We start from the raw sequence: 24,477 nt of genomic DNA, 5'->3' as shown, positions 1-24,477 counted from the left end.
TATAATTGTTACATTATGTAAAGAAATAATTTCATATCAGTATGTAGTGTGGGGTTTATCTCTAACCAAAGCATACTATATTTGAATTATAAAAAAAGAGAAGAGGATTACATAATGAAAGCCAATAGCAACAATTGAAATATTACCAAATGATCTTAGTTGTGTTTTAGATCATGTTCCTTAAAAATCAACAATGCGTTACTAGATTAGAAGCAGAAGAGGAAAGCGCAAATAAGAAAGTGTGCCATTTAAGCATTTCATTGGACCCAAAGGATAACGAAGCAGATTGACGACTTCTATGATACTTGGCGAGAGCCATGGTGATATGCTTTAAAGATATTTTGGTCAGAATTTGAAGACTAAAATCTTTGCTACCCTAAACCCAATTTCTGCCCCCACCAAGATGCAACTTTCCCACCATGGCGAGGGAAATTTGACACTACACAAAATGTTTCACTTATGCTGGGTAACCAAAACACACAGAAATGTCTGTTTGGATACCCATCCTCTTTCTTCCAATGAATGCTTTATTTAAAGAATGTTAAGGCGCAATGTTTTACAGCAAATTACACTGAAGGTCCAATTTGAGTTGCACAAGGCGATTACATACTAGTAACCTTATCAACAATGTGCGTTACAGGTCAAAAAGTGTTTGCAAAAAAAATAAAGTGTGTAGAAATATCACAAGGGACCTATGCAATGCAGTTAGGGCCTAATTCACAGAAGGTTTTCCAATGGAGTTTTCCCATTATAAAACGCTCGTGTGAATTAGGCCCCAAGTGCGCATGGTTAAAAAAAGTAATATTTTGCAAAAAATAAAGTGAAGCACTAGAATTGGCAATGCCATGTTCTTCAGACGACCAGGTCCTGTACAATACATTCGCAGAACTTACCACATTTAAAAATCGGGTTGAGTATTATGAAAAATAAAACAGAGTACACTTTTCTCTAGAGCATCCAAGCTTGTTCTGGGTTGCAAGGAATAGTTTAATGAGAGGCCCTCTCGGGCACCCATGTGATACATCATCTGTCACTTCTGTTATGAACAAGAAGCTCACCCTCCATACTTGCAAAAGCTGTTGTGTCCAAAGAATGCCACCATCCTCACTGAAAATGTTCTTTTGTCTCATATCTCCTCACATAAACGCGCAGTAGGTATTTCATATCTTACACTGACCAAAACAGATATCCCATCCTTGTGAAAGTACATTTTATTTTAAAAGAGTGTACCCTTAAAAACTAAAAGCGTTCAAACTTAATTTCAACCTTTGAACTCCTCTTGAGCAAGAATATATATGTAATCTACGATAAGATGGGCCGTGCGGAGTCGGAGAGTGCATCCTCCTCTGCAGAACGAGATGACCCTAAATTCATTTCCAGGATTCGGCTTTGTGGGTTAGCGATCTACAGCAGAGACCATTTCTAATGGCCCATCTACGATTTGCCTCGATTCTGCTACAGCGCCACATCTGCAGCTGCAGCAGCACTGTCTGTCACCACCTCAGGAAGGGAATGAACACAGCCGCCGCAACCCCGCGTCTCAGGCCAAACAAGGCGCATCTTTAAATGGCTACTCTCTGGTCAAGTCTTTCTTGCCGTCACAGGCATCCAGAGAGTCTAAGGCTGTTTGGAGCATAGCCGGTAACGTGTCTGTTATCACCCCTCCTACCCCCCATTCTGACAGACCGATTATGGAAGCACTGGAGTACCAGACTGATCTGCTGTATGCCTGAAACTGACAGGCGGAACATGTTGAGTACTGCTCACCGCCGAGAACAGGTCATTTCTCAACTAGTTGCGCCTTGCCACTCTGCGGGTGAGGCCTCTCAACCTCTGTGCATACTGCACAAAGGACATTCACAGGAGTGAAGCGCAGACTTCGAGACATGGACATCAAATACTGAAAAACTCTGAATTCAACATGCGGGTAGAACACATTTTTTCACTTGAACCGAAGGACGCCAGCCAGTTTCTAGATTGAATCCTGAAGAAGAGGCATAGAGGTGGACACGCGCACCGAGATCTGGTGGAGGGTCTGGCAGAACAGCCTTAGAGTGACATTTGACTTGCCATGAACTTGAAGGTGGAAAAGTCAGGCATTTTATTTGCAGCGTTAGCTTTGAGATCCAGCTGTACGCCATGGAAGCGCCTCTCAGCTGGCAATCTGAAGTGGCTCCACTCAGGACGCTATAATCGTTTTATGGAGCTGTAGCTGGAAGCACGGGTACCCCGAGTGTATTACACCCTTGCTATGGGTAAACAGAGGGAGAAAGGGGGGATGCTAAGAAGCAGTCAGTTTTTCTTGGTAAGGTGGGGAGTGAGGTTGTATGGAGTGCTAGGAGTGCTCCCGTTTCTCAGGTTGGTTTATGCCTGAGAATGCTTCCAGTAAATCCTTCCCCGGGTAAGGTTACACGCTTAGTTTTGGTTCTTCAGAGTGTCTCGTACCAGAAACTGCTTTAGGACAATCAGCACCCACATAGTTGGCCAACTATGATATTTGAACATGTCATGTTCCCTGAGCATTCACTGCGCTGTCCGGAATGGGTTGATTTAAGCTAGGTGCGGTTCAGAAGGTCAAGTTCTGAAAAGTCTTAAAATGGTCACCTGGAACATACAGGGGGTGGGAGGAAAGCAAACAGCCAGACATGGGCTGTAAAATGTTTTTCTATATGGAGGCGTCATGATGTTAGTGTGGCGTTTCTTCAAGAGACTCACTTAATGCAACCATACAAAAGATAGATGGCCAGCGCAGTGGCACTGCCACAGATGATATTCTTCATATTCCTCCTATGCGAGAGGAGGGGGGGGGGGAATCCTTGTTCACAATTCCCTCAGAATTGGTTTGCAGGAGGTGCATACAGATCACAACAGAAAGGTGCCCTTGCGTACACCCTCTCCGGTCTCTTGGGGAGGTGACTTCAATACACCTTAGATGTAGAAATAGACGCAGCACGAGACAACAATCCAAGTCTATTCAGAAAATCCTAGGAATCTGCTCCCTACACAACTTGGCAGACATATGGTGCACTCAACACACTCCTTTCGTGGGTACATCATATGGACAACTGTATTTATATGTTCTTCATCCCCAGGCAGGCAAGCTCGCGAGAGGTTGCAAAAATTCTACCACGAACATCAGATCAATCCCCCCCCTCAGTTCCCCTAATAGTTTACACCTCTGTGATAGTCGGGAGCAGGACAAATTGGCGCTTTAAAGGAGCGGTGCTACACAATAGTGTTGTTCGCAAGGAGGTGGAAATCAAAATACGTGCCTTCTTCGCAACCAATTAGTGCACCATAGAGTCCCTAGGCACACTGTGTAAGACCTTTAAATAATTTATCAGTGAAATTTGCTTGACCAAAAAGAGGCGGTTATCCTGAAAATAATTATTGAAGACTTGGCGAACAATGGGACCAAACTTAAGACCCTGGAGCACACATTCCAAGAGACAGTGGACGGTAGAGTGCTGGCAGATATCGCGAAAGAACTGGACGATTTTCCATTCAATGCACTCAGAGGTCCGGTTTCTGCAAAGGCCTCCCATTAGGAAGTATAGGGGGAAGGACAGAAGATGGGCATGTTTCGAACTTGAATGCTAGCAGCAGAGAGACAAGCCAAACACATAAGGGAGTCCCGAAGGGTATATGTATTTGGGACGATGGACATTGACAAGTGTTACACAGATATTATAGTAATTTATACTCAACTAAAGTGGATATACCATAAGCACTCATTCAATAATAGCTGGGGGGGGGGGTGAATTATACTGATGTCTCCCGAGTAGAGGGAATATCTCAGCAGGGAACTATTCCTAGGTAAAATTAAGAAAGTTATTAAAGGATTGCCGTTGTGAGGTGTCAGCAATGTGAGAGACAACTGTTTAATGAAATGGTGTATACTGAACAATCATTAAAGCTGAAAAATGACATTAAATGCATCGCTATGCCTACTCTTTCTGGGGATTTCCCTGCCTAAACAAAACTAAAAGGGAAACACTAACACAGGATGCCTGGCACTCACACTTGACATCAAATACAAAGAAATGGTATGGCAACTGAAATTAACATTCACAGTTTCTGGATAACCTCTGAACCTGAGGAGTTCCCTTTGCCCGCATTCAATGTGAATTCAGCTACAATGTTCAACAAAAAGAAACAAGGAAATCCATGTAGGTAAGATAGTCTCAGATCAGCTCTTGAGGTTTTAACATCAAGATAGCGTTTTGTTAACAAAAGTTCCAAAAATATCAAATCTGTTCTTGGTGAAATATGGACTGTCAAAACCGCACCAATGGCATTCCCCAGCCACAATGCTTTGCTACCACTTCCAATAATCCAAGAAGACTTGCCACAGTTCAAAAGAAATGCAATTTCTACAATTGTTAGTGAAACAGTTCTTGTTAATTAGGTCACTATTGCTGCTTCTACCAAAGTGTACCATGAGGAAATTCTCCTTTGCCTTACAATACTCTACTTCATTAGTACTACTGATGTAGAGGAACAGTTGGACGCATTATCTGTAACTCCCGGCCCCTCACCGCTGTCATATTGGAACAGTAGGAGAAGAGCTCTGTATGGGACCCCATGTGTTGTTCTTATACCGCATTGAGTGTATGAGAGGAGATATGCACTCAGACAGCCGTGCCGAATGAAACCTTGCACTGAAAGTGTGCAAGCATGTCAGCATGCACAACTGAACATCATGGACCGCTGAGTGAAACCTGATGAGGGCAGAGAGATGTTAGAATGCAAATAGTCATACAACAATATGAAAATACATGAGAGATGATGTAACAGGAGTAACAAGAGAAACATGCATGAAATGATAAAGTAATCACGAATTCAAAAGAAGACGAAGTAACGCATTAACGCAAGGTAGAAAAGAGATATAGAAGCTTGCTATAGAGGAATATATGACATGTCTAGTACGGCCATAATTGGAAAATGGAACGCTGGTTTGTGTCAAGATTCAATTCATCTACTTGAGAAACAGACCAGGAGGTGCTGGAAGAACAGCTTTGTGTGCAAAGTAAAGAGGAGTTTACGTTGGCTTGGAATCAAGGATTCTTTTTTTTAAAGGAATACCTGCAAAGCACTAAGGGAGGCAGACGGATAAGCCATGGAAGAGACATATTTCTCTTAAAGAAAAAAAACATCTGCAGGAGCCAAGTATTGGACAATTATAAGGATATAAAATCTATAGAAGGTAGAGTGAGCACATCTGTAGAGGCCAAGAAGAGCAATGACACTCAGTATAATTAAATCAAATATCAGTAAATAAGGGGTCGAAATGGACAAATTTGTGGATTCTTTACATGCAACGCAGAAGACAAAAACAAGGACTATTCATTAAGCAACAGATGAAGATAGTTATGCGCTTATACTCCCTTGAATGTCCCATAACAAAGAGCAGGCTACAAGGTCAACTACAGAAGGGACACTTTGGCTCGGTCAGACTGGTGAGAGATGATGGACTCATTGCGAAAGTGGCGATTAATCTGATGAGATTCAATCACCTGGATTTAGTTTGTGTGCTGCTAGCCGAGCTAAAAGTTTAAGGTTGGATGAGAATGCCAATCAGTGTCTCTATGGGGCAACCTGCTATACAATGTTGCATAGACCTACCTGCTGCCATTTTGTTTGCTATAATAGGTATTATATGTATTTAGAGGTAGTTCGAGACATGCCTCCCAGATAAGAGGCAGCCAATGATGTTCTAACCCCTATTTATTCTGTAAGTAGATATGTTCCCCATACCGATCCCTCCCGCTAATAGGTTTTACAGTTTGCCGCGTAAGATGACGTCATAGATGACGCATATTGGGGTAAGACCTCGGTGTAATCAAGTTTGTGTGCAAGCATCAGCCCGATGTCTGCCAGTTGATCCTACTTTATTAAATTGAGAATAAAGTAGTACTTTGGCATATTCTTTGAGTCTGTCCGGTTAATTGGTCTGAGATTGTTATTGGCAATTCCATCTAGCACAAGAGACGCTTCAAGGTGCTAGAGCACACTGCTGTTTTGCATCCACTGACACCCAGATATACTACAACAGCTCCAGTACATTGTGATTTAAAATCAGGTTTTGACTAGATTTACGTTAAAGACTTAAACACCTTCAAACAAGCAATGCACTCTTCCTATGAATATTTTTCTTCAAAGGGGCAGGCTCTGTGCCTCTCTGTCTGCCACAACCACCAAAGTTTGCCTTTACAACCCACTTCTCTCTGATGCTCATAGTCTTTGGCAATCTGGATTTTGTCAACTTCAAATGATTATTTATGAGCTGCAAGATTTCTCTTCTTTTCTCTGCCAACTGTTAACCAAATAATTATCCAGAAGCATTGGTGCCACTCTCTTTGCTTCAGGTAATGCGTTAACAGGTATATCTTCAGTAAGGTTAAACTTCTATCGGTCACACAGGATTGTTTTTTTCTGGCTTAAAGAAAGACTGCTTTCAGTCTTGATAGGGGAATACTCTTGGCTTGGGTAATGCTTGCTCTCTTCAATTGTAGATACCATATTTAGCGTACATTTCTTTTATGAGCATTTAATATTCCTGTGAATAAAGATGTAAAGGTCACTCCTTGAAATGTATAGTTATGCACACAAGACCACTTATTCATACAATTTAAAATGGCTTTCTGCAGCGTTTACTCTTAATGCAAGTGAAAGAACCGATCAAACGCGCAAGAAGAATATTTCTTCTAAACCCAAAAAAGTTGTGAATTAAGAGGTGGCAAAGAACGGCATTGGGGAAATCTTATGGCGAGTTTGTGACGAGGGACGTGTCGCTTCGTTTGTGTATTCTTTAATGTAAAACACGGGACAACACAACCTGGCTGTACTGTCAAAATGGTCTGAAGCGTTGGATCAGGAAGTATCTGAAGCAAACTGGGCTGAATTTTTCGGGAATAGAAGATGATCTTCCCCAAATAAAAGATTCTGAACAAGGTCTTCAGGACACCTACTTAGTAGGGCTCGGGCAATGTGATTCTGAATTGTGCTTGTGGTGCAGGCATAGAAAAGGTACTTTAGAACATATGTTACGAGATTGTTCCAAAATCCATAATTTTCTAGAGTGATGTGACAAGTTCTATAAATATAGAACATGGCAGCTACAAATGTGCTACAGGTGTAATAAAATGTCTTCAAGTATTTGATTTGTATCGGCTCCTTGCACTGAGGTCCTGGCTAAACAATGACAAAGTCATCTGTTTTTACCTTATGTACAGGTATTAGGCATATGTTAGCCATTCATGTACCTAAATAAACATGCCATGGTCCAGCTGTTGCATCTTATGATCAGGCAGCCCCATTACTGTAGTGCCTGCCAAATACCCATCACTGGCCTACACAAAAGATAAAACTGTTGCATTTGCCAATGCTTGGATTCAACCGAAGTGACTGCAGCAAGAGGATTACTGACAACTAAAAAGTTTGCTGAGTTTAGGGTAGGTCAAAGTATTGACTTTATAGTTTACTCAATTACGGTTAGTTACAAATAAAAGTGTTCATTTAGAGAAATGGATATAGGAACTTAAAGTGATCGGTTAAAAAGTGTCACTTGTCAAAAATGAATTAACATAATACTAGTCATTCAGGGAAATGAAGTTTACCTACTGACACTGTAAGAGCCCAATTGTATTGCCAATCAAACTATGTTGAAAATGTATGTTTTAGTGGAAATGAGGATTCACTAATAAACATGTTCTAAAGAGATGCAGGCCAAATAGCATTCCGTTACATTTGCACATGCAGTTGTAACAAAGTTTTCGATTTATGAATATATTATTTTGATATTTCAGTAAGGGACGAATCTCGTGGCATTAGTTTATTATTCCAGGCAATGTCTAATGTAGCCACTTGTTGACTGCAAACCAAAATGTGATTTGGTGCAGCGTAAAAGCTCAATAATTAAGAAGGTTAAGCCACGACCTACTCCGCCCCACCCCTCCCACTCCCTCCTTTTTGGATGCGGCAAGAGTGCTCTCTCGTTCCTCCTCCTACCCCCCACCCGCCCCTTCCACCGCCGTGTATACCTTTTCCTTGGCCCAGTTAACCCACACAAGCGCCTCTCACCATGAATCACTGTCTTGAGTATACGTACGACTCCATGAGCCGTTTTCAAATGCCACCATCAAGCGCACGCCTCCTGTATTCACCCAATTCTTCTCCTAGTTTATTTTAACACTAAGCAATGCTCGCCATGCAGCAGAATATATAGCAAGTCAATGAAACACTTGTGTATGGGTGCGTTATAAATGCCATATCATAATGAAAAAGACAATTAGATGGGCACCATTTCAACAACCTACCTAAGTTTGCGACCACTCTTCATTCCACTTAACAACTCCTTTCCTCTGAGCAGGGGTTCAAATCATGCATTGCCCCGTGTCAGAGGACCTCTACCTCGTATGCCCTCTGATCCTTGGTACACGTACCCTACAGTGCGCAGTTGCACCATACACCGTATAGATAAGTTAGTCTGGTCACCATACCAGAGTTAACCCACCCCACACATCCGAATTGGCTCAGCTTTCGAGTAACTCTTACCCCGCCAGCACTCACCTGAACCTGCCCCCGCAGTGTTGGCATTGATCTCCTACCCAGCCGGCCTGGCACAGGCACTGACCGCTAGCCGGGTTGCAGGCCCCATTCACACATGGTTTGTCGCACTCCTTCGGGGTGGTGGCCAAAAGCGGGGGTGCACCGAGCCCTCCTCGCCCGGCGAGCGCCCGGACTCCAGGTCCCACGGAGAACAAAATGCACAGCAGTAGGGTGCAGGCTCCGAGCGCCCCCGAGCAGCAGGGCCGCCGGGGGAGCTCCATGGCGGAGAGTTGCCGGGGGACCCCGTGGCCGTCTAGGCACAGAGACTTTTAGGGTGCTCCTAGTCTCCTAACATTACAGCACAGTACACGCTGTCGGGCCAGGGAGGATGTCAGGTGCGGGCGTGCACTGCAGTCCCAGAGTCTACCGGCTTCCAAAACTCCAGAAGCCCTAGTATTCCAGCAGCGCAGCCGGGCCGGGCCTGATGACGTCACCGTTCTCCGGCGTTCGCTGACGTCACCACACGCTGGTTACTCACAGACGTTTCCCCCCCCTTCAGACAAGGAAGGATGAAAACCACAACAAATGGGGGCCGGGGCGGTTGCTTTTAGAAAAGAGGGCGGGCCCTACTGTGTCTGTCTGAGAGGCAAGGGGCTTAGTGAGCGTTGTACTTAGTGGTCAGAAGGGATGTGGGGGTGGGGTTTACGAAATATGGTAGACCTGTGGTTAAGCGCTCTTTGGACCGAAAGTCTAACAGTGAAAGCGACCAGGGGGCGGGGCGTAGTTCCAAGGCGGGGTTTGAAGGCTAGCTGAGGAGTAAAGGGCGTGGTCCAAGGAATGCGACAGAAGAAATGGGCGGTCTTCATGTCTGACAATGTACAGTGAGAACGGGGACGGTCTTATGTGGGAAATAGTGGGCGGACAATTATTCAGGATGAACAAACATAAAGGGTTTGTTTTATATCATGAAAAGTTAATTAGATAACATTGTTTATGACAGACGTTTTAAAATCCTGACAATTATAAACTCCAAACGGTTGAATCGTCAATTTCTATACCAATCACAATGTGTCACTTATATTTGAAAGCAACATCATATATTTATTATATACTTTATTTTATAGATTTCATAGAAATATTTGAACTAGGAATTGACAAGTTCAGAAAGATTCCATGAGAAGCACCTCTATCTATTAATACCAACCCTTAGCATCTGCCTTTTCAAGATGGCCGCCACTGATGACGATGCGCGTCCATTGGACTTAGGTTTTCCTCTTCTTTCTTTTGTGTCTACAGTGTAATCCATACATTTGTCCAGAATCTGCCTGCTACCTCCAGCGCGCCTCCAAAAAATGGGTTGGTCGGTGCTAATGTTTTACAGTGGAAGATAATTTTTTATTGGCTTTGCGGAATCTTATCTCGGGTCCACAGACGGACTTGGGCAGGTGTCAGACTGTCGCAGACACCATCTAATCATTTACACTCTGAACCCTAATTAGAGGCTGCAATGTACACAGAATTCATCAGTTCTCCCAGTGTGATGATGTTATGTTAGGGAGTATTTATGCCTTATGCTGAGCAATGTCACCCAGGTGCTCTGGCAGATCTGAAAAGCAAGAGGTTAGGGTAAGTTAGTAGAACTGAGCTGGAAAAAGCACAAGAGAGCTGTGGTGTGCTGTTGGCAGCTTTAGTTCGGTTTACACCATTCGCTGAGCATAGGTGTGATTTTTCAGTTGTGAAGCATTCACAGACAGGGGAACTTACAGGTTTCTTTAAGTAACGTTAACACTATAAAAGAGGATATGAACAGAGTAGCGCATAACTTCTGGCTCCTTCTCTTTCCCCTCCAACTGCTGTCTCGTGCTTCCTCTCCCTCCGTCATTCCACCTTCCACATTCCCATTCTGGAATGATGTTCCATGATACTACATATCCTCCTTACTTCATATGACATCCACTACACAGCAAAGTCCATCAGGTGTCTCGGCCGCCAATAGCTCCTCCCAAACCTTGATGTTGATGCCACCGTCATCTTCGAGTTATCTGATTCATCTGGCTGGGAAAAATCACTTCTCTGTACGCACCTCATCACTCCCTCTCACGCTACCTGCCAGTCATAACTTTCACTACCATTGTTCCACCCTCTACCATCCTTCATTCTTACAGCATGTCTGAACACCTCCGTGACTTCAATGGGTTTGGACCATTTACCTCCATCATCCCTCAGGTCCGCTGGTAACTTGATCCTCACCCAACATCCAACCTGTGGAACCTTTGCTGCTTTAAACCTCCTGTCATCCTGCATGGCCTTATTGTTCAATTGTTTCCTCCTGACCTTCTCTTCCACATCACCCAGTCTTACATTCATGCCAGTCACTTCATTCATCCATCCCGGAAACAGTTTGGTGTTGGCCTTCCTCCCTCTACTTAGTTCAAAGGGTGATACCCCAGTTGTGCTATGCGGGATGAACCTATTTGCCACAATCGTCATCTTTTTCCACCTCGTTCCAATCCTTTCCATTGCACCATGCCCACCTAATTGCCTCCTTTATCACTCTGTTGTACATTTCCACAATACCGTTGATCTGAGGGTGGTAAATGGCACTGGTTTTATGTGTGATGGACCTACCCCTGAGATACTCCTCCATTTCCGTGGATTTAAATTGAGACCCATTGTCTGTCAAAATCTCTTCCGGATAGCCCTTACGACCACATACCTCCTCCAAGAACTCAACAATCCTTTTCACAGACCTATTCAACAACATCCTCACTTCTCCCCATCTCGTCAAAACATCAATAATCACAATACAAAAAGTGTGACAACCCCTGCTCCACACAGAAACCAAGATATCAATGGCTATTTTTTTCCAGGGCCTGTCTGGTATATCTGTCAACTCCATAGGATATTTTTCAATCATGCACCACTTATCACAATTAATACAAAGGATACATTTTCTATCATTTCTCTCAATCTGCATGTCACATCCTGGCCACCAGTATGTATTCCTTATCATGCGCTTGGTTTTGAAAATGCCTTGATGACCTTCGTGTAACCTTTTCTCTGATCCCCTCCGGGGGTATCAATTTATCACCTCTCATCAGGTAGCCATCTTGAATACATAACTCATCTCTCGCACTCCAAAAACATTCCACTCCTGCTTATCGGATCGTGCTCATTGAGACATAATTTTCTTCAAGACTTTTCATTACTAACATCATTTTAGTATCCTTGATCATCTCATCTTTTGCAGAATTATACATTTCATAGATCATCTCTTGCTCCTCTTCATTCCCCTCTGCTTCTTCATGGTTCGTCATCCTCGAAAGGCAGCCAACCGCATAGTTTTTACCCCTGGAATATACTTCATCACATAATCAAACTCTTGTAACCCGGAGACCCATCTCCTTATTCTGCCTGACACTTTACCCAGGCCTTTAGTTGCAAACATTTCCACCAGTGGTTTATGATCTGTATGCAGCTCAAATTTTATTCCCCACACAAGTCTTCTAAACCTGTCTGCTGCCCACTTAATGGCGAGTGCTTCATTTTCTATTGTAGCATATGCTTTCTCCGCCCCTTTTAGTGAGCGGGACGCAAATGCTATAACATGTTCTTTACCTTCATGAATCTGCGTCAAAACAGAACCTAAACCAACATTACTGCCATCCATAGTTATCACTGTGTGTCTCGCATGCACAAAGTTCTCAACACTGGTGCCGTTTTCAAAGCATTCTTTATGTATCGAAATTCATCCTCACATTCTTGACTCCAAACATATCTCTTATTCATCTTCATCATTTCCCGGAGAGCAACTGTGTGGTCTGAGAATCGTCGTACAAACTTAGAGTAATATTCAGCCATACTCAAAAATGTTCTGACTTGCTCTTTGCATGTAGGGGTGGCCATATCCTCAATTGCAGTCGCTAACTCTGTCTTCAGTTTGATACCATCCTTCTACATGACATGACCCAGGTATTCGATCTTTCTTCTGTTGATCTTCAACTTCTCCTTGCTTAGTGTCATACCTACATTGTATAACTTGTTAAACACTTTCTCTAACCTCCTGTTATGCTCTACTTCAGTGTCGGCATCTATTAAGATATCATCCTGGAAGAAAATGACCCCTTCATCACCATAAAATATTTGATACATTATCTTCTAGAACACAGAGGCAGCGGATGTTAGCCCAAAGGGCATCCTGCGGTATCGAAAAAAACCTTTCGGTGTGATGAAAGCTGTCAGATGCCTTGATTCTTTATGTAGTTTTACTTGATGATAGGCAGCAGTAAGGTCCAGTGTGGAGAATACCTTAGCAGAGCCCATCGTTGAAATTAATGTCTGAAAATTGGGAAACAGGTGTCTCTCCAGGACGACACATTTATTAAGTTCTCTCAAATCAATGCACACCCTTACTTTCACTGAGCTCTTCCTTACAACTACGAGTGGATGCACCCACTCTGAAGCATCAATCCTCTCTATTATTCCTTGTTCTTCCAATTTACTGATTTCCAATTTTACTTCCTCCCTCATCGATACCGGGACACTTCTTAATTTTTGTGCCACAGGTTTGCTTCAGTACAATGCGGTGTGTGAAGCCCTTCACACACCCAATTCCATCTCTGAATATTTTCTTTTTCACGTCTCCTTTGTCAGCTTCAGCTGGCTCAATCACAAATACTTATTCTGCTGCACTCATATCGAACCGTACTTTGAGTAATCCCTGAGGTGTCCAACTCAGTAATGGTGATGCTCCCTTCTTTGAGGACATACACACGTCCTTCTGCCTGTCTATTTTTAAAACCTAATGTAGCACTAAACCAACCAACAATGTCAATTTTTGCACCACCATACGCTCTTGGTTTAATGTGAACTTCATGTAAGATCTCTGGACCAATTTTCTTCCACATCACTTCTGAAATTAGTGTGTACTCGGCTCCCGAGTCCACCATCATCCTAATTGGTTCACCATTCACCATTATGATGGTCTTTGGCCTATCCACTTCTTCATCCTCACCACCAACCGCTGAGACACATTCCTCTCCTACATCACTGTCCGCAATCCAATTCATACTATTTCCTTTATTTCTGCAGCACCAGCTAGATGGCCTCTCCCATTACAATTTATGCAGATTATCCGTAAAGCAGGACCGTCTGGGCTGTTAGCCCAATGGGATCGACTGTCACATCTGTAGCATGTCCTACTAATAGTGCGTCCCCTTCCTCATTGGCTGCTATGTCCTCGTCGTAATTCAATACTCTAACCTCGACCTCTTATTGCTTCTCTCAAATCTCTGTTTTCCCCACTGTATCTAGTGAACATGGGTTCCCTTATATCACTCTTTCTTCTCGTGTTGGAGTTTGAGTTGCTCACACTGGCTATAATATTTTCAGGCGTGGGCTGCACAGTATTAATTGCAGACACAGACTTAACTATAACTTCTTTCAACCTGTCTTCGATTTGTAGGGCTTGACGCCTTACACATCTAACAAAGTCTGTCAGGAAGACAAAATGTCCCACTCTAGTCCCTAGCCATTGTAATTTTAATTGTCCGTTGTCTTCAGACCTGCCCTGGGTCCTTTGTATCTGGCGAGAAATGAAAAAGAAGCGCTTGAGACCTGAGAATTGACATATTCTTCTATTTCTTAACCTAACCTCTCTGCACTACTCTTACACTATTCAGTGTCCTAGTGGGAGGAGCCAATTTATGTACCATCCTGTCACCACCTGGTGGCGTTCAATGGCGTTCTGATCGTAACATTTTGCACAATTCAAAATGTACCTGGAAAATGGGTAGGCAACCACTGTCCTATAGCTGTATCCTTAACACATCTGGATCATCTGTACTTAATTTAGGCGAAGATACTCATGACACGCTTTTATCATATACACGTAATTTAGGTGGTGGTGTACAAATTGTCCTTTGAGTCTTGTATTTACTGTACTTTACTTTAAGCTATTTATATTGAGCGCCTTTGTCCCGGGGGCATTAGGCGCTGACAAAATAAACAGGGAATAATCAGGGAGGTAAATCTGTCATATAGGGTGGCTGTGTGTCTAAATTAAGAGGATCATGTTCCTTAGTTAAGATAATCACAGGTTTTTTAAATCTTTCTTCTATGGCTCCTCTCACAACTGCTCAGGGCGTGCCCCGCAGTAAACTGCAGGCACTTTAAGGTGGCACTAATGAAATTTGCCACCAAGTATTTGCTACCTCCCCCCCCCTTTTTTATCTCTTTTTTCTTTTTTTTTTCTTCTCTATCAATCCTAACCATCCCAATTTACTCCCAATCTCTCTATCCCACCCCATTTCCTCCTTTTAAACCCTACTCTGTTAATTACTCATTTAAGTCTATTATTTTATTACTCCACTACTTTCATTACCGTTGCAGTTAAACAATATATTTCTCCACCCATTATCTACTGCCAAATTTTAATACAACCATTATTCTCCAATTCGTGCAGCAATGGCCTCTTTCCCTATGTGTGTGTGCTAATGCATTTGTGCCAGTGCTGTGTTCAAAAGCGCTAGTGGCATTACCACTTGCACTGTGTTATTTTGTCGCCAAATGGTGTCTGTTGGGAAAATGGATCATCTACCCTTTACCCCTATTTCTCTCCTCCCGTGGTGAACCGTCAATGAAATGTACGCCTCCCCCTCAAGTGCACCTTCCGCCACCTTGTGTGTCTCATTTAATTGCTCTGTGTTATTTGTGTATGCATGAGCTCGGTCTCCTCGCTGAAAGATGTGCGCTCAGAATGTAGCTGAATGTGCTCTCTTGTGATGCAGTATCTTTATGCACCCCCCTCTGTACCGTGCCCCTCCACTATGCCTAAACAATCTTCCTTACTTTCAACATTTGTATTCCTTGTGTTGAACAAGTTATGGCCTGTCTGTTAATAAAATTGTCATATCCAGTCTGCCCATGATGTCAGAAATGTCCCTTCCCTAATGCATGGCCTAATCACTCCACTGTCACCCAGAAAAGACCGTTTTTGTTACCTATCACCACCCCTATGCAATTGTCCTCTGCAGGTTTGAGTGTACGTGAGTGTGTGTGGCAGAGTGAGACAAGTCACGTTTGTCTTGTGCTGTCCTATTAAGAGTATAATGTCAATCTATTTCCTTTGAAAGGGTTGTTCCCCACCAGACCCACCCCCAGTCATGTAACCGGTACTGTTGTTATTGTGTCAGTGTTCTGTATGGGTGCTGACTGCTGTGAAGTGCCCCTGGGTTGTGATGCTTGTAAGTCCTGGGGTAGTGGTGCTGTCATTTGTTGTGTCTGTAACTGTAATGGTGACAGTGCCTGTGTTGGTGCTTGTGGTGTCTTTTGAAATGATCCCGTCCTGCCCCATGTACCCTCCCCACATGGCGGTGCGTATTGTGGTGGTTGTTGATACTGCCATTGTGATGCTTGTGCGTGCTAGTTGGGACTGGTTTTAACTGCCCCTTCCATTGCATACTTTAATAATTTAATTTCTACCCACTTGTCCTCATCTGCCTTTCTCTGCCTCTGCCGTTTGTTTAACCGTCTTCTCTTGCCACAATCTACAATGCGCACAGCTAATATCTAGCGCGCTATACTTCCTGCCTCCCTTCCATAACCCCATGCATGCTGCACCACCCCCTACTCAGCCTCTATCATGTTTGGCTGTGATATCTTATTCAGTCCTTCTCTCTTCTCCCATCTCTCCTTTCCCATTCCAGTGCAACCCACTCACTGGCCACTTTTATTGCCCGTTCATCCTCCTGCTTTTGTACCCATTCCCTTGCCACCTATCCCTTCTCCACGCTCTTTTCTCATAAGCTCCCTCTCTTCCTTCCTCCTCCATTCCCTTTCTTCCCTTTCCAGTTCCCCCACTCTCTTCCTCTCTCTCCTCCCATTACACTTTAATTTCCCAGTCCCTCTTCCTTCTCTCTTCTCTCTCCATTTGCTCTGCCCAGTCAAGCTTTTTGCGCTCCTTCTCCCCACTCTCTATTACTGTGGTTACACCTCCTTGCAACACCCCCTTTATCTTACCTTTAATTTTGAAAATAAATACGTGTGCTGCCATTTATTCCTCTGTATCTGTGCCTTCAAATCTGCTTTCATGCACTGCAGCCCTCCCTTGCTCGCTCCTGTGCTGCTAGTGGGTTGTTCTGCACCTTCCTGTTTGTTCTCTTTAGTGTATTGTGATGGTTTGTATGTACTTTTTAAATGTCCTTCTGCTGCTTTAAATTCTCTCATACAATTCATTCCTTTCTTACCATCTGTGTTATCAAATATTACACTCCCGGAGGTGCAGATGGGTGAGACCCCTCTTCCCTCTGCTCGTGCTGGTTCAGCATCTGCTGACGACTCGCCACTTTCCTTTCCTTCATGCGCCACAGTTCAACTGTAGTCAGGTGCTTTTCAGCCTCTTTCCCGTGTAAGTGCTGTGAATGTGTGTCAGTAGCAATTACTGCACGCCTCTGGAGAAGCCGCCTATGGCCAGCCATGGTCTTTTTCATTTTCCTTCAGTACTTTTTAATGATTGCACACTATGATTTACTAACTTATTTTGGCATGGAAGCTGGTTGCTACATACAGGTGAAGGGGAGTCATTTCTCTGCTACCCCTAAATGCATTATGCTTTTATCTCACCTCAAGTTGGCAATTTCAATAATCCGCTGTTCAGGGAGCAAAAGTTAGAAAATAGTGTAACATTTCTCTTCTCTGTTTTTTTTAAAAATTTCTATGAGCCTTTATGGCTCTGCACCTTAGCCAGTGCACTTCACGTGCAGCCCATCTTCACCAAACCATTGCCTTCTCCGGCACACCCCCACAATCTTGCGCATGTGTCTTCCACACACCGCCTCTTGGTCACCTCTCCTTCCTCTCCAAAACCACACCACTAGCTCCTCACCATCAAAAATCGGTATCCTATGCATCAATCTAAAGGTGACGTCACCAAACAAAAAACACAGTACAAATGAACAGACAAATGTGCATACACAGAACAATAACCCATTTCTTCCAACCCCACAAAGATCCCAAAATAAAACCCCACAATCCCCACGGCTGTCTTCCCGCTTCAACTGGAGCAAGGTAATCCACAATAAACTCTTATAATTGACTGCGCACGCTGCGTCACCTCGCGTGTGATACGCCCCTCACCAGGGGAGCTTAACCAGCCAATTATCTTCCGTACTCGGGAACAATCTAGCTAAGTCCTGCTCCTGCGGGGAACCATCATCCACTCACCGAACTAAAACGCTCAATTAGCAGGGAACCTCATCTACTCATTGATCAACAAAGTCAATTCATAGGAAAGCCATACCCCCGTACATGTAATCGCCATCCAGACCAACCAGCGCGGCACTCCATCCTATACGCGGGGCGTCACTACCCCACCCAATAGCCTCATAAACACAAGAAGGGACCACTGCAACTGCTCCAGTCCCAACTACAATTAGGTGCCGATCAACACCAATACGCCGAATTTTTGCGACAATGCACAATCTCCCACCACCCTATTTACAATACCTCCCCCCAGTTCCTATCCAAATAAAACAACTTAAAATTTCTGCAACATACTGATCAACAATACATCCTAATACTTGAAACATTTGCCCATTGTTACCCCACACAATCACACCCTCCCCTCAAAGCCCATGTTGCTGGTTGCTTGAACTTGTACGTACATTTCCTATGCTGCACTGGCACTTGCTTTGCTACCGGACCCCCATCAAGGCACTTCACCGGACCCCTTCTCCTGCAGGGCTCTCACCTGCCCTCAAGCGGGGTATTTCCAAGTGGCCCCCGATTCCTTTGGCCAGCAGCAGCTTGTGCAGGCAGTGCCCATTCACCAATGTCTTACAATGAGCCTCACAGAGGGCACCAACTTGTTGGGGAGAAGTTGGACCCCCACCAGGGCTTCTGGGCATGCCAGCTATGGGAGGCCCCAACACCTCCCCTTTTGCCCAAATAAATGCAGCAAGTCCCAAACAGGTAGCAACATGTTCCAAACTGCGTTTATTTCTGGGCAGCAAAAAAAACACACAGAGAGCTTCGTGCACAGTGAAAATCCAGGCACCGTCTCCCCCGGGGCTGGCTTGCAAGCCAGCTTTGTAACACACTGCAGGCTGACATCACATAATTGGACCAGCTCCCAGAAACCTATTTCATCCTGTTTTTGGCTGCTAAGTGATAGGTTACCTATGGCGCCCTTATAGGGAGCCTGATAATTGGACATTAGGACTTTTGCGTCAGTGGGCTGGTTATAACTGCGCCACCTCCATTACCTAATTCTAAACTTGTTGCATTATGAACTTGTTCCCATCAGTTTTTGCTTGGACAGGCTTTTCGCCCCTGGGCTCTCAGCGTTCATTGGCCAGAGCTGAGCCATTCTTGTTACAATTATGTTTCAAATGATGTGTAGGTCTTTGTGAAAATATCTTTCGTTTACGTTTGTTCAAGGAAAGGAATCTTATCTTACTGTAAGACCTTGGCTTCTGCTGGGTTTGCGAGGAGCATTGCTGAAGTCAGCACAAATCTCCACTGCGGCTGGTGTTCAGTGAGACAAATGCACTTGGCTGTAATTTTCCTGAAACATGGCTTTACACTATGCAATTAGAGCAGGTTAATTCATATAAGCATCTGCAAGCCTTTAAACAGGGATTCTTGTGTTTTGTAGATTCTGGTATTGCTGCATTGAGGCTAATGTAGCATATAGGTTGCAATGTTGTTGAAGGGTGTCTTTCAGCATATTTGTCCCCTATGGGTGCGCTGGGGCCTGGTTCAAATGATATGTGCGCTCCTTATTCTTCCTGCTGTTCTTTCTGTTTATGCGCCTGGGGTAAGGGGGCAGGGTTTTGATCTCGATTTTCCATCTTCAGATCGTCTTTACACTTTTCTCAATATGCTCCACTTCTTTGGCAATCCGTAGAACCACATCCAAAGGAGGGTCATCCTCTGCCCAAAGCCTTCCCGTAACCTTGCTACTGTTACATTCTAACATGAATTGGTCCCTCAGTCTCTCTTCAAGTTGTTGATTAAACTTATATGTCCTGGCCAATTTCCTGAGGACCATAATATACTGTTCAACACTCTCCCCTTCCTCTCGTGTTCTTTTCCCAAATTTGTATCGGTCCAAAATTGTACTTATTCTTTTCTCATAATGTTTTTTCATTTTCACTATGGACTTCTCACACTCGTTCATATCTCCACACTCAGCAGCTGTGGGATCAGGTAGGTCTTCAAAATCTTCGAAATTTTTCATGGCTCGCTGGGCACAAACAATGTAAAAATAATGATTTCTTTCTTTCAACACTGTAATTGGTGCCACACACTACATTTGCATAATGCTCAAATGTCCTTTACCATCTTTTCCATGGCAGCGTGGGTTAACCCACTTCGGGTAGGAACATTGCCGGTGGTTGGACACTATGTATAGACATGTCTCCGCCTCCATCTGAATCAACCATTGTGATCTGTTTGTTTGATTGTGTGTAGCCTGCCTTTACTTTCACTCTCTCCCTTTATCTTTCCTCTTCCTAATGTCTAGTCTTTAGTATCGTTCTCCACTTGTTTTTATCAGCCATATATGTGCAGAGACAAACTGAAATAAAGCTAGTTTTCACTGTACCTCTTCGTTTTTCCTTATCTTCAAGACTTCTTGCCATGCTGTGCCCTTTATTAGACAGTACATATGTAGAAACAACAATTGATGTATTTGCCTGTCCTTCCCAAAATGGCCGCACGTTGCGTGATGATGCAACAAATGGGTGAGTTCTTTCCTCTAATGCCCGTCCCAAAGGCCGGGGAAATCAATGCAGACCCAGCTATGACTTTGTCAGTATTCACCGCAGGGCATAGCTTCTTGAAACTGCTGCTGGAATGCGGCTTGGGCTCCCTCACCTGTTTTCTTTAGCGATTTCAATGTCACGTTGTAGCTGCTCTCACTCTCTCCCTCTGGACACTGGAGAGCAATACCAATAAACTGATAGGATCCTCGTCGCCATTTGAAGCATTCACGGACGCGGGGAACTTGCAGAACAAGGTTAATTCCTTGTTCCCTCTTGCTCCCGCCTCCCAACCCGCCTACTTCCCCCTGGTTGGTTAGAAGAGCTTATTCCTCTTGGCCTACACGGCCGCTGCACTCCCCGCTTGCTTCTTCGTTGGTGAAGCAGGTTGAGAGCAACTTGTCAGCGGGGCCTGCATTTCTTGATCTCCCTGCAGGTAAGAGCAGCCTGGGCCCTGGTGCCCCCATAATTATTTCATTGGGCTTGTTCTTTAGCACTTCGAGCGCATTGTGCTCCCTCTCACCTACCCCTTGCAGTCACTTCCTCGTTCCCTCTTGCGCCGCCCAGCCCGCACAACCCCCACACTCCCCCTGATTGTTTAGAAGAGCCTAGTCCTCTTGGAAAGAATTTAAAATTGCATTGTGAAACCTAGGCCTTTCCCCCCACTATTAGGACTCTCAAACTTAGGTGTGTTTTTCTCCTGATTGAAAATTGCATTGTGAAGTATTTAAAATTGTATTGTGAAACCTAGGCTTTTTCCCCACTATTCAGGACTCTCAAACTTAGGTGTGTTTTTCACCTGTTTGAAAATTGAATTGTGAATGTATTTAAAATTGCATTGTGAAACCTAGGTGTTTTCGCCCACTATTCAGGACTCTCAAACTTAGGTGTGTTTTTCTCCAGATTGAAAATTGCATTGTGAAAGTATTTAAAATTGCATTGTGAAACCTAGGCCTTTTCCCCACTATTCAGGACTCTCAAACTTAGATGTGTTTTTCTTCTGATTGAAAACTGCATTGTGTAAGTATTTAAATCTAAGCGCCATTCGTCTTTCCCAACTGTCAACTTGTCACGTCTGCTTTCACCCTGCCCTGTGTCCTTCCCTAGTGTTCTCCCCTTCCCACTCCCTTTCTCTTCTCTCTTCATCCTACCTTCTCTATGGTGCTCTCTGTCTGTCGACTATCCTGCTCTCCTCACTAAATCTGGTGGGAAGGAGTTTAAAAAGGACATCCTGTTCTCCAACCCAGGCCTCCCTATCGCTGACACCTATATCAGTGCCTCCTCCAGGCAAACTTTCACTGACATCCTCTTTGTCGTTCCCTCACCAGACCTATGGCCTCTTCATATGATCACTGTGCTCTCTCCCTTCTTGTCCTCTCCCATTAATGGTACCCAGTGGGAGGCCCTCCTGGCCTCCTTCCACTCCTCTAGGGTCATTGATAATGTCTACTTGAATGACACTGTTTTGGTCCAAGGCCCTCAAGCCAACCTTCTCCTCTTTGATAGACGCTTCCTGCGCCTCATTAATTTCCATTCTTCTCCTGCTGTCCCCTCTCCCACCTCTATGGCTTCCTCGCCTCCACCTGCTGTCTCCTCTTTGGCTACCTTACCCTCTCCTCTTTCCTCTTTTGCCCTCAGGCTGCTTCTACACCTCCGCAGGGCGTACCTCAGATTTGTGCCCCTCCCCGGAAGACTTTCAAGGACGGCAACCTTTTCCATATTGCCACTCTAAACTCTTGCTTTTCTGTCAAACACTCCTCTGACATCTACCGCCTCCTGGCGGAACTTGACCTCAATGTCCTTGGTCTCATGGAGATATGGTTCATGGCCATCTCTGTCCCCAGCTTTGACACTCTCTTCCTGATGGCTACAAGATCCACTCCGCCCAGTTCCAATCTTCCCGAGGGGGTGTAGCCCGGATCTTCCCTGAGTGGATTCCTCCCTCTGTTATTCCTACGCAAGCCTATTCATCTTTCGAATGCCTCGTCTGCAGGCTCTCTCTCTCTCTCCTCTGGCCATTCCCTTATTGTGGCTACCATCGATCGTCCACCTGGTCAGATCTCTACCTTCTGCTGTGAATGGGCGGTCCTCTCCTCTTCCCTCCTGGTATCAACCACACGACTACTCCTTCTGGAAGACTTCAAAATCCACCTGTATGCTTCCTGTCCTCCCACTAGACTCTTTCTGGACCTCTGCGACTCTCTCTCACTCTCTATTCTCCCCTCTGGTCCGACTCACTCTGCGGGGCACACTCTTGATGCTCTGATCTCTTCAGACCTCCCCCTTTATATCCCTATCACCACTCCTCACTCCTGGAGTGATAACTTTCTCCTTTCCTCCCATCTCACCCTCTCTACCCCTCAGGCTAAGCCAACTCCAGCACTGCTACCTACCTTCTCGGTTATCCGACCCATGAAGCGTTTGTCAGTTGAGGCTTTTGCTGCCACTTCCTTACCCCCACCACCCTTTTGGCTAACTCACACCGTGACACAGTCCTTTCCATGCTCCACTCTGCTATATTTGACACTCTTGATGTACTAGCCACTGTCATGAGGATCTGCTTGAAGCCCAAAGCCAAGTGCAACTCGTGGTATGACTCAGACCTTGTCACATTTAAACGCATGTGCAGGGTGGCTGAGAGGAAATGGTGTGCTTCCTGCTCATCTTCTGAAAAACTGGCCTGCTGCCTGCTCGCAAGGCAATACCGGCTCTCTGTCCAGACCAAGAAGAGAGCCCACATCCAAGCCAGCGTCTCTGTGGCATCTAACAACTCTGCTGAACTCTTTAAAATCTGCAAGGAGCTGGCCAATCCTGCTGCAGTCTTTACCCCTCCTGTCCCCTTCTAGGTCGTCTGCATGGGCCTGGCTTCTCATTTCATCTCTAAAACCCAGGGCATCCGGTCCTCTCGCTCCTCCTCTCTCCCTCGTCCCTCTACTCCCTGCTCTGCCTCTGGCCCTTCTGTGTCCACCTCTCCCCCTCCTTCTCTGTTTTCCCCTGTTCTCCCCAGACAAGGGTTATAGACAAGTCCGATCTAAGAAGTCTCGTCAAAACAGGTTCACCCCTGTTCCTCCAAAACCATCAAGGACCACATTGACACCCTGGCTCCTGCTCTAGCTGACTTCGGCAACCACTCTTTCACCACTGGAGTCTTCCCCTCCCCTGTGCACCCTCATCTTAAGAAACCCTCTGCTGACCTTTCCTGCCCGGCTAACTATCGTCCAATTTCCATCACTCCTTTCCTGGGCACACCCCTGGAAAAACTGATTATCTCTCAGCTTAACCTTTACACTGAATCTGTAGGTTGTCTCCATGACCATCAGTCTGGCTTCAGAGCTGCCAGAAGCATGGAATCTGCTCTCCTGAACAACCGTAAAGACTTGCTCTCCAACCTCGACTCCAACACCCCTGTGCCCCCATCTTACTTGATCTCTCTTCAGCCTTTGACACGGCCAACCATGCTATCCTGCTCAACTGTCTCCGTGGTAACCTGTGTATCACCGATCAGGCCCTGGCTTGGCTGACCTCCTTCCTCTCCGATCGACCCTCCAAGGTCCAACCTGGGTCTTTCCTCTCCTCTATCTCTTTCTCTACCTGTGCTGTCCCCAGGGGTCTAATCTCTCTCCCTGGCTGTTCAACAAATACCTGGCACTTCTTGCCCACTGCATTGCCGCTCTCTGCCCCAACTTTCAGTGTTATGCGAATGACACCCAACTCATTTTCAGGCTCCCTGCCGCCACTTCTTCTCCTTCTCTCATCTTTGACTGTCTTTCTGCTATTCATGAGTGGTGTGCCGCCAATGACCACTGCCTTAATGCCAGTAAGACCGAGATTCTCCTCATTGGCACCCCAGCTCCCTCCTTTCCCGTCACTCTCTGGCCAGCCTCCCTTCGCCCTCTTCCCGCTCCCACCTGTGGGGCAAAAAACCTCGGGTCATCTTCAACTCCACACTTTCCTTCTCTGTTCACATCTCTGACATCTCTAAGAAGTAACCAACTGCACCTCCTCAGAGGTATTCTTCCTTTTCTCTCCTTCCCCCAGAAGGTCACTGTCTCCAGAGCTCTGGTTCACTCTAGGCTGGACTACTGCAACAGCCTTTTTCTCAATCTTCCTGCCTCTACTCTCTGCCCTCTGCAACTCATCCAAAACATGATTGCAGACTTGTCCT

General features: G+C 45.0%; 1 protein-coding gene across 2 annotated transcripts in view; it reads right to left on the bottom strand.

Moving 5' to 3' along the window:
* The window catches only part of ATRN (attractin), a 1,434,670-nt gene extending 1,425,333 nt beyond the window's left edge, over window positions 1–9,337 (bottom strand). Inside the window, exon 1 of one of the 2 annotated variants that reach the window (XM_069632253.1) lies at window positions 8,572–9,337. In XM_069632253.1, coding sequence (XP_069488354.1) covers window positions 8,572–8,831 — 260 coding nt within the window. In that variant the 5' untranslated portion in view covers window positions 8,832–9,337. The remainder of the gene's footprint in view (window positions 1–8,571) is intronic. The other variant, XM_069632252.1, reaches the window with a different exon arrangement.
* Window positions 9,338–24,477: the final 15,140 nt, after the last annotated feature.

The sequence above is a fragment of the Ambystoma mexicanum genome, chromosome 6q (genome assembly GCF_040938575.1).
Source record: "Ambystoma mexicanum isolate Mex_15411 chromosome 6q, UKY_AmexF1_1, whole genome shotgun sequence".
Lineage (NCBI taxonomy): Eukaryota > Metazoa > Chordata > Amphibia > Caudata > Ambystomatidae > Ambystoma > Ambystoma mexicanum.
Note: the sequence above shows the minus strand (reverse complement) of the source record. Positions and strands in the feature narration are given on the sequence as shown.